The sequence below is a fragment of the Peromyscus eremicus genome, chromosome 4 (genome assembly GCF_949786415.1).
Source record: "Peromyscus eremicus chromosome 4, PerEre_H2_v1, whole genome shotgun sequence".
Taxonomy (NCBI): Eukaryota; Metazoa; Chordata; class Mammalia; order Rodentia; family Cricetidae; genus Peromyscus; species Peromyscus eremicus.
Window position 1 is genome coordinate 17,252,688 of NC_081419.1, and position 11,677 is coordinate 17,264,364.

The 11,677-nt window shown below is 34.9% G+C and overlaps 1 protein-coding gene across 3 annotated transcripts in view; it reads right to left on the reverse strand.

The window, feature by feature from the left end:
- LOC131909085 (low-density lipoprotein receptor-related protein 1B-like) overlaps positions 1–5,615 on the reverse strand; it is a 45,565-nt gene extending 39,950 nt beyond the window's left edge. For all 3 annotated transcript variants that reach the window (XM_059260384.1, XM_059260383.1, XM_059260385.1), the window contains exon 1: positions 5,494–5,615. In XM_059260384.1, coding sequence (XP_059116367.1) covers positions 5,494–5,608 — 115 coding nt within the window. In that variant the 5' untranslated portion in view covers positions 5,609–5,615. The remainder of the gene's footprint in view (positions 1–5,493) is intronic.
- Between the last annotated feature and the right edge of the window lie 6,062 nt (positions 5,616–11,677).

Consider the following 11,677-nt stretch of genomic DNA (forward strand, 5'->3'; position numbering starts at 1 on the left):
TGGATATTGTCCTATCACAGAGTTACATGAGAAGAGAAAGTGGAATATTCAGCTATGGTTTTTTCTTTATATCATAGAGAGATGACCTTTTGTTAGATAGAATGGTCTTCTGAGCAGCCAGCCTAAGTTGTATATAACCTTCTGTGAGGTTCTCACAAGAGGACATAAATAATCACTTGAATGGGGCTTCTAAACTTTTCTATTGCCTTAAAATTTTTACTACATATTATGTGCATATATACTAGGCATGAGGCTTGTCACAGTGGAACATTCAAATGGCTCCCCACAGAGGAGCACTATTTGTCACACAGGACTATATCTGGTATTCCAGAAGGTAGCAAGGATTACAGAGGACCATAAGCACATGACGGTGCATTGCTAGCCTCTGGATTACCGTTATTTTGTGAACTGTAAGTTGCTTTTCTGGAAGTGACACACAGTGGAGAAATTGTCCTATTCTTTCAAACATCTGCAGAACAGTTAAAGAATTGCCTTCTTCACTCCAACTGAAACAACCAGGTAACTTCTACAACAAAATTCACCATTTTAAAGACTAATTTGTTTTAGGGGCTCATTTATAATCTAATTTTCAATTTTTAATTTCATGCTTTTCCTTATAATTTTCATGAGAAAAACAAATGCAACCTGTAACTGTTCAACCTATTTTTCTGTGGTTCTCAGAGGTAGCAAGTACCAATTTGTTATGCCACCACAGACACCAATTCTAGTAATTAGAGGATTTGACCACAATGGACAAAGAGTCTCAAGAATAAAGTATGGGATCTTCTTTCATTCTTCCAAACAACATTAGAATTCATTTCTAACCAATTGTGTAACATGCCAATGTTTTCTGTTGGGAGTATGCTTTTTGTGTGCCACTGCTTTAAATTGCAAGTTCATTGAGGAAAAAATATCCTTGGTGTTAAGTCTAGTTTAACTATCTCCCAGCTGCTTTTCATCCATTTGGTGTCAATTCAGTGAGAATGACTGAAACCAGGAGGTTCAAGATGCATTTGTTGCAATATCCCCCATTGTGTTTGTCAAACTCAAATTGCTTGCATAACTCAGTTGACCCATCACATCTGTAAGCTAGCCTGAACTAATCAGAATCCCAAAGCAATCAGCACCAAGGAATGGTTAATGGAATGATGCTGATTTCTACCTTGCGCTGTACTCTCTAAAAGCTATGGTTTCATGTAGCATCTTTCTCTATTGGCACTTTCTGACTAACATAGACTTCAATATCAGTTATTATCCCTCACAAGTATTATTTAGGAATGATAATTTAGGAATTATTTGTTTATCATTCCCAAATAAGTAGGAATATTATTATTAATATTATTAGGTAGGTAAGAGTTGAAATAATATATATGAAGACTCATTGTATTCTTTAAAAAATGAGTGACTGTGCTGTGCTTCAAAGAAGCTCAGGCAGTTTGCATGCAGTGTTTATAAAGAGTAGAATTTTAGTAGGCAAGTACAATAAATAATTCTGAAATAAGGGCATATTTACTGATTTGACAGGTTTCAGTGTGAACAGAACAGGCAAAATCCTCTCTTTTCCCTTTACTGCATTTGTGTTGCCTCATCTATGAATTACAGGTACTAGAAAGAGATCAATACTCCAGAAAAATGTCACTTCTAGTTCTCCTGTGTATGATCACATGATTATACTGGCAATACTTGAAAATGGTTCTCCTAGCATCAGGTTTGAAATGAACATTGTGTATAATATATTTTCCTTACAAGCCAAAATAAACTTTTATTTTTATAGAGCTAGGAGACAATGTTTGGGGGTATTAGAAATAATCTTGTGTATCTTTCTATTGTGTTGATCCTCGTAGTTAAGCTTGTAGTCTGGGAAATTCTAAGTGCTGCTGGAGTACATTCTCAGCTAGAATTCATTTTAAGATAGTTGTATCTCTAGCTTTCAAAAATCTACTGAGCATGTTATGTGATTATGTGATTGGTTAGTTTGGCAGTTGTGGCAAGAGAAAACCGTATAAGAGAGTGTCGGATCAAAGTCCAGAGTCACAACAAAGACAGTCCTCCAGTCACTATTGGAGAAATAAATAGTATTCAGAACTATTTATAGTTTTAGAAACAGTGACAGAGCCATTTCTAATATAGTTTATCATCCAACAGAAGCCTCTTTCTTATTTTACTATGATATTTAAATACAGTTCGTCTTGGTGATATAAGTGAAAAGGGCAAGCGATGAAGTGTGTAACATCTACCTATGAAGTAGAATAACTAGGGAAGTGTGTGAGTAAATAAAGGTAAACTGATGTGTTTGTAGGATGGGGAAGAGTGACATTTGTCATTTACTGGGTGATACACAAGGCATGAGTAAGCTTGCTTCATGTATACCTAACACAAGTAATAATAAGGAAATGTGTTTCTTCTTGTGTATAGGCTTACATCAAAGAAAATAGGCCTAGAAGAAGATGAAACATACATTAAACAATTTATATGTATAGGTATAATTTACTAAAGTGGAAATGAAGATCCTGACAAGGATTTGCTTCTTGTGTTCATAGATAGTTCTTAGCTTTTGTCTTTTTCTTATCCCAGTTCATATCTTCATTTTGCTCATCAATCTTTTGCCATATGAATCTATATTTTTCTCCTCTCTATTCCTTCATATTTACTATATTCTACAATAATATTATATTTTAAACTATCAATCTTTTCCATATTCATAGTAATATAGATATAACTCAAAAGTTATCCATAGAGTCTAAATTGAGCATAGGAATGAATAAAACAGGAAATATAATCATAATTGCATAATTATGCTTCCCTAATGCAAATTTAGGAGCTCATTAGAAAGTTTCAAGCTTAAGTGCCATTTTGATGTTAGCATCTGATAAATACACCTCCCCATGATTTCCTAAAGGCTCACAAGATCACCAATATCTCTGACATTCTAAGCTCCTGATCATTCCATAGATAGTGTCCTAAGAGAACGTTAGTTGTGTTTGATACACAGAAGTTGAGTTTTAAAGATTCATCAAGGACATACTCAAAGATTTAATGAGAAACTGAAAAAGTCTGTCCATACTGGGGTAAGAAGGTGGACCTTAAATCTATATCGAGCAAAATCAAAACACAGGTGTATTCAGTGCTACTTACCATCTTTGAGAGAAAGTCTATTAATGGATCACAGGGAAAAGCATCCTTGATGGTACTTTAAATGGTGTGTGTTTGTGTTTGTGTTTGTGTGTGTGTGTGTTATAGTCTATCTTTTTGATATCTCAGAATTATTAATTTAGGCCAGCAGAAATCTCAACAATATAATAGAAAAAATGCTTAATTAATTCTTGTAAAAAATTACACTGTCAAATGTACCAATTAGGCACACTTTGTCTCCCCAAAATACTGATAAAATTAAGATTAGCAAACCATGTGAGAGAATTCCAGCTGTTCAAAGCTATGCCTGTTACCTGTCTGTTGGTAGTGTGCTCATAACTAGCAACACAATAAGAGCCAAACATATTACCCAGAACAAAGAAAGAGAAGCCTTCATCTAAGGACTCAAGAATACAACGGGATTTGTCCTCCACACAATCTTGAAAGGGAGGCATGTGTAATTCTAGAAAGAATTTAATGGTATTTTTTGAAGTCAATATTTTTGAAGGGAAATTTTGCTTAGCCAAGACTTAATATACTAAGGAATTGTTTCTCCCATGAAAAGGCAAAGGTGGGACATTTGTAACACATTAGTAATCAATTCTATATAGAATACATATGTGTGTAGAATATGTAAGGAGAGAACATATATATTCATATCTATATTTTATCTTTGAAGATGTTACTTTAATATATTTCCCAGTATTAGTAATTGTTAATTATTAGTAAATAAATAATGGACTACTAGTCTTGAATACTAAGATACACAACCAGCAGAACTCTGCTCTACTACTAAAATACTATAAAACATATTAAATTTAATTAACGAACTAGCTACATTTGTAGGGGAAGTATATATTGCAATGCTAGAAATCAAGCCAAGGACTTCATACACTGGTTACCACTTTGCTACTGAGCTGTATCCCAGTGCCCCCTTCAATGTTGATAATTCAAAATAATGTTGTTGGTTAGAAATATTATACTGTAATAGAAAGGCATGAAAATGAGAATGATAAAGAGAATAATAGCAAGAAGCTAAAGTCCTCATTTCAAATAATTGGAATTTATAATACTGGCATTCAATGTACTGACTTGAATTCCTCATTTTGGGACTGGTAGTTTTATGCCAAATGCCTCAAGATGTAACACAAATTGAATGTGGGCCATATGGGAAAGTACAGAAGGAATTGAAAACAGTCAAAAAGACACAAATATCTTTAACAATATATCATAAATGTCTCCAGTCATCAAGCATGAGATGACTTAAAATTCAGTTCTTAAGGGTCATGTTTACAGTGAGCATTTAATTAAATGAGAAGATGTTTATGTTCATGGTAAGCAAAAATAAACCTAAAGTAATAGATATAGAAGTGTGAGCCAGGGCTGAAAAATAGAGATACAATGTAATAGAGAATCCAGCCTCAAAATGGAACGATCCTGGGTCTGCCTCCTGTAGATCCAGAGTTCCTCCCTCATCAATCTGTAGACTCACTAGACAGACACTTCACCCATTCTGGATTTTCAGTTTGCAGACTGCAGATCCTAAGGCTTATCAACTTCGGAGGTTATCAGTGAACTCTTTATTATAATCCTGTCATCTTTCTGCACACACACACACACACACACACACACACACACACACACATATATATATATATACATGCATACATAAATCCATAAATCCTATTGTATTTCTTTCTCAGGAAAGCCTTGAGCCACAATTTGAAATTCAAGTCTTTCCAGAAATTTCTATTTAGCTCTCAATACATGCATATGGTTGTGGCTGCTACTGTGCTTAGGGGACAGAACTTGAGGCATGAAACTTACAAGATTCACTCTGGAATAATAAGCACTGTAAATTGAAGAATATGACGAAACTAATAAAGGTGTCTTCAGTACAAGTCAATCAATCCAGTTAATTCACTGCTTTTATGGCCTATAGATTCCTTAGAAGCCCCTTTGGGGCATTATTCCTTGTTCTTTACCTCCAAATACAGATATCTGTGCTGCCAATTCATTTGAAATCATGTCAGGGCTAACCTGTGCACCAAAGACAATGTTTTTGTCAGCTGAAACTGCTACCATGGAGTTTTGTGTGACAAGAAGTATTTTCTCCCGTGGCATAGACATTGAAATTGTCTATTTACCTGCACAGCAGGACAGGATGTTATATAGCACATTGCCATTATCATTAATGTATGCATGCTAGAGATTGAGTTACCTAATACAGACTACGATTATACCTAAGAAGTTACACAGATCTCTTATTCCAGTTGTGATTTCAGTTCTGTTGATGTTACCTAATCCTGATCTTCACAAAAAGCCATATACACAATGAGTGTCAGAAGAAAAGGAGCTTACATGTGCAAGTTGTACCATTTTCATCCAAAAGTTGATTATCAGCACAAGCACATACACGGCCTGCTGGAATAGCCAGGCAGAGTGTACCACAGCCCCCATTGTTTATGTGACACATATTGTCACCTGCAGAAAAAAAAAGAAAGGAAATTATCACAGAACTTTGATTTTAACAAAGCTGAAGGCCATGGAACTTACAAAATACAGTTTACTTTTAAGGCTGTGTGACACAAGCTACCTTTTAACTCTCTGTCCTTGTTTATCTACCACCCAACTGCAAGAATTATGGGCATATACTACCAAATTTAGCTTTCAAGAATACTTTCTTTCAATGAGATATATGTGGGAATATTGTGTGTACAGATAAGTTATATATCGTTCACCTTTGTTGATATCGTCAACACTCCTCCTTAATAGAAACTGTTTTCAGAAACATTTGAAAATATATATTACTTTGATAGGTAAGAGGAATATGTGAGCTGGTTGGAGAAGGACTTTGGGCCAGGTAACCATTTTCTAGGTACCAGGAGCAAGGAGGAAGGTAGCCTTTTGTCTGTCATCAACAGTTCTCCAGATTATGTTCATAGCAGTGTGGCATGGTGTTTGGAAAGCAGAGCATGTGTCTGAGAATGTAGATGTAGACTACCATTGAACAAGCAAGCATGTGGAACTTGTTCTCCAGTGGGGTGAGTACACTGGCATATCATTATGCTGAGGACCCCAAGAAAGGTGGGATACTGGGAAAACTCACAGCACAGAAATGCCGAAGTTCTGGACTAGAGACTTAGGGAGCAGAGACACTCACTGATGGAAGAAATTCATAAATATATGTGAGGAGTCCATGTTGAATCATAGATGAAACCAAAGACATATTTGAAGAGCTTGGAGATAACATTTTTTATAGACATGTAGCTAAAACAATTCAAGTTTAGATAATCACAAATTTGACATTTATTCTTGCAAGCTGTCCATTGAGAAAATGTATTAACCCAGGTGTCATGGCTTTTGCCTCTAAACGTGACTCTCAGGGGGTTGAGATAAGAGGGTTGCTGTGAATTCCAGGCCAGTCTGGGTAACAGAACAAGTCCAAGGAGAGCAGAGACTAAAGAGTGGCAGTCCAGAAAGAAAGACAGAAACAGATAGACAGAGAGAGAGAGAGAGAGAGAGAGAGAGAGAGAGAGAGAGAGAGAGAGAGAGACGGAGAGACAGAGACAGAGAGAGTTGTAAGGGGGAGGAAAGGAACAAGAAAAGAAAGTGAGAGCTTGCTTAGCTTTACATCTATCTTTACAGACAGAACTACAAAACTCCAGAAGCACTCTGATAATGCGATTATCAGGTCACTTCATAGCATGCTAATTTCAGTGTTATCAATTAATGAAATGTTTTATTATTTTAGAAGTAAAACACTAAAATGAGGATCCTTTATTTACTTGGGCCATAACTAATAAACTGCTATGAGTAAATTGATGGTTACTACACAGATGTCAATACTGAAAACTGAAACCATGGATGGGGTTATTTTTGTACACTGTAGGCCAGAGGGATTGGAGCATTACAGGGGAGATAATTCCTCCACAATGGTTCTTAATACTATAAATTCCTACATATTATTTTGTATGTCTCAGATCAGAAGAAATAATCTAGAGTTTATTATCAATTCTTTTCATTTTCTGAACTGTACATTTAATTCATTATAAGCATAATAATCTAAAATACGCTTCAAAACTAAGATAGCAAATAATACAAGGAATGATCTCAATTTCTAAACTCAGAGGGTAATGAAAAATTACCTCATTTTTTTTCTAATAGGGAATGTGGAAATGTTTATGTAGCTCACAGATGCCAACATATGTATTCCATGATTATGGGATAATATGTAAAACTTTGGAGGATACTCAGGTACCCTGTCTGTGTTCACAATATGTGCAGCATAAAATTGTATATTCAACTTTTAGTAGTATCCAGATTTTGGAAAATTGGAAATATTTCACAATATTTGGGGGCATATATAACTGAAACAGTAAGAAATAAGAAACTGTTGACGATAATGCATCAGGTTACATAATGTTTTTAAGATATATGCTAAATATATAAATCAATGGCATGACATTTATTCCTATTGAATAAAAATTTCCATATTCTGAAATAAATTAGCATTATTTAAAGTTTAAAATATACTTCCTTATTTGAATACAACATTCTGAAAAGGAAGAATTAGTATTTGTACTGCCATAACAGAAATCTTTAAACTAAATTAACATGAATAATTCCACACATCTTATTGGAAGAGCCCAGAAATTTTTTTATATTTTAATGACTCCATACATTTTTCAATTTCATTTTAAGAATATATTCCCATCAGAGCTCATGTGATAGTGTTTCTTTGAAGTTATATCTTTTAAATATATTTCATAAAATTACCTGCAGGATGTTACTGACTATTTTTCAAACACAGCATCAATAATCTCCTATAAATTTCACGGATTAGGTCAGTAACATCTTAATAGTCACAGTACATAAAATCCATACTGCATTCTTCTCATAGCTGGTTACCTCATATTTACATTCAATTTAATCTAATTATAGTTACAATAATGATTTGATTTGATTTTATAACAGTTGCAGGAAGGATCAGTCAATACTTAAGTGTCCAAATGATGTTTTTTATATCTAACAATGAGAAATAATCAATCATTATTAAAATTATTTTGCCTAATAATCTTTCTCATTACTAATAAAAATTTAAGAATTTTGTATTTAAATCCATGATTTTATTTAATTTACTTCTATCAGTTAAAATAAAATCCAATCAACAAAGAAAAGAAAAATAACTTACCAAACACTACTACAACATGTACTTCTAAACTAACTTACTTTGGAAGCAAATATATTTAAATATTCAAATATGAAATACAAATGCATTAATAAAAATTTTAAGTGTCAAGTCCAAGTGAGTTTCTTTGAAGCCCCAAACTCTGTCTTTTCTTCCCACTCATGGTTCCTCCAGAATTAGAAGTACCATGAATTACGTGTGTCGCAGAGAGTTTTTGATAAATAATTGAATGAATGGTACTTTGAGTTAGCAATGTGGATTACAGAGCAACTGTTTTCAGCAGTGTAAATACAAGTGTGATCACAGGAGTAGATGTGGGGACATGCGTGAGCATGGGGACAGATGCAGTACAGGTGTGAGTTCAAAGACATTATAGATGCAGGTGTGGTACAGAGATAGATATAAACACAAGTATGAGTGCACAGAATGCAGATATAGGTATGAGGCATGGATAGATGCTGCAGTTACGGGTATGAGTTAAAAGTATATGATAAACATATCTTTTTATGTCTGAGTGCATAGACAGGTGTAGAATCGAGTGTCAGGCATGGATATATCTAGATATATGTCAGTTCCGAGACACATGTAGACACAGGTTTGAGAGCATACATAGGTGTAGATTTGGGAGTAAGTGAATGGAATGATGATGATAAAGATGTGAATACATAGATGGAAAAATGTGAATATGCAGACAGATACAAAACAATTTTATCATGATGAAAGGCCTCCTCATCCTCATTTTAATTTACTGACACAGCTGTGCTCAGTGAATATACTGTCTATTTAGGGAAGAAAACTTAAAGGTATATTACAGCCTCCATCAGACAATAATTAAGACACATATGATACACAAAACATTTGACAGCCCTGTATTAATACCTGAATGTCATAAACCTCAGTAATTTAGTCCCTGACAAATGTTTATTTCCAGGAGGAGGTAGAATATGTTTCCAGTACAAAACAATCTGTCTGCTTTATTTTTCTCTGGGTCTGATTTTTTTTTCAAAATAATAGAAAACATAAATCTTGCCTTCTATAATCTTCCAGGGCTGTTCATTTTTCAGTATTCTATCATATATGAATTTTCAAGTACCTGTACCACATATGGAAAAAGTCTGATATTTGGATTTTGTTTATATATGTAGTTGGGTGTTATTCTAATTTATAAGTTAAAAGATATCCTGGACATTGTTTTTACTCCAAACATCAGATAAGAAACAACTGCCTGAGGCCCTGGTGTCAGATTTATCTTGCATTTAATATTTGATAATTTCAGAAAGGTGAATAAACAGTTGGTCTGTAGAAAGATAAAATGATCCATACCTTTCATTTCCTTTAAGAATTTTATTTTCTTTATATTATTCTTATATTTAGTTTCATTTGGAATTACTTTATAGTACTGTATGTGTATGTGATGATATTAAGGTAAAAAATAAAATAGAAGAATCTAGACAGTTTTTCTGAATAATTTCTGTGATAATTATCTCAAAATTAGGAAATATGGGGAGAGATAAATGTGAATCTGATCCTGTTACAAACCTCAGACTTACTAAATCCACACTTACACACAACAAAAACACTGATATGTCTGGAATGCTGGAGATAGGACTTCAGGTCTCTGGCTGCTGAAATCTACATAGGGAGTCAAGTAGAGCTTTATATTAAAACAATGTGAATGAGAAATTTACTGTTGATATAACTACAATGAAAACAGGTGTTCCATCTAAACTTAGTGGTATACATCTTAATCCAGCACTTTCCAGGTACAGGCAGAAAGATTAAGTGTTTAAACTCAACCTCATCTACAGAATGAGTTTAAGGCCAACCTGAGTTACAAGAGATCCTATCTCAAAATAAACAAACATGACAATAATAATTAAACAAACAAAATCACAACAACTACTTTTTAGGCAAGAAATAAAACATATGCTCTAGCCCAGTGTAATAATTCATGTTTTTAATCACAGACTTAGGCTGGAGGATCTCAAGTTCAGGGACAGCCCAGCTACATACTGAAAAAAACAAACAAAAGACCCAGAGACTAAAGTGTTGGTTGCACAAGCACAAAACCTGAGTTTGAACTCCCAGTAAACACATAAAAAGCCAGTCCCGGTGGCCTGTTATCACATCACTAAGGGAAAGGCACAGGGACATGGGGATCCTGGGGCTTCCCTAGTTACCAACCTAGGAATTGGAACTGGAGATCAACACAACGTAATTAATTACAAAGTCTCAGTAAGAGACTCTTACGGTGATATTTTATTTGTACTGAAATGTGATTTTATTTGTATGTTAATAAATAAAAGTGCCTGGGGGGGGGGTCAGAGCTAATAACAAGCCATTTAGCAGAAGTCTGGCAGTGGTAGCACATGCCCTTAATCCCAGTCACATGACAGGCAGATCTCTGTGTGTTCAAGGACACAGCCAGAATGGAGACACATGCCTTTAATCGCAATATCAACCATAGAGACCTGGAGGTCTGTATAGACAGGCAGTGACGAGGAGGTCATGTGGTTGGGTTTACAACCAATGAGAAGGCAGAACAGAAAGTCAATAAAAAGACAGACACACAGAAAGTAGGTCTCCTTCTCAGAGGAAGGACGGCAGTGGCAGCGGGTGGTAAGAAGGCGGTCTTGGTCTCAGCTCTTAGCTACTGTTCTCTGACCTCTGGGGCTTTTAACTCAGCATTTGGCTCTGTGTTTCTTATTTAATAAAACCATTCAGAATTACAACTACAGACTCTACCTCAAAAAATAAGGTAAAGAACAGTGAGGGGATACATCCAGACATCCACCTCTAGTTTCCACATGCTAAGGAATCAGTGAGCACACCTGTGCATATATATATGACACACACATACATACATACACAAACACACACTAATTGCTGCTATGTTTTACTTATTTGTATTTACATAATGTGTATAAATACTACATTAAAAATACAGTTCATATATACATACATGTATCAAAATCTAGCCTATATTTTTAGATTGCTAGAGAGAGGGAAGTAAGAGAAGAAAGCAAGAAAGCCAGGGACAGATGGAGACACACATGGATGAGAGCTTTGTAACATTTTTTTTTCACTGTAAGAGCAAATGATAGTACCTACTCTTAAGAGACTTGGTTCTCTACTCAGCTCCTGTATTGTATCCTTTAGATAAAGGCTAACATGGAGCTGAAGAGATTGATCAGCAGTTAAGACTATAGGGTGCTCTTGCAAAAGAGTCAGGTTTAATTTCCAGCACCCCCATGACAGCTTACAAACACCTGTAACTCCAGTCCCAGGAGATCTAACACCCTCTTCTGGTCTGCTCAGGCACCAGGTATGAACATAGTATACAGACATCTGTGC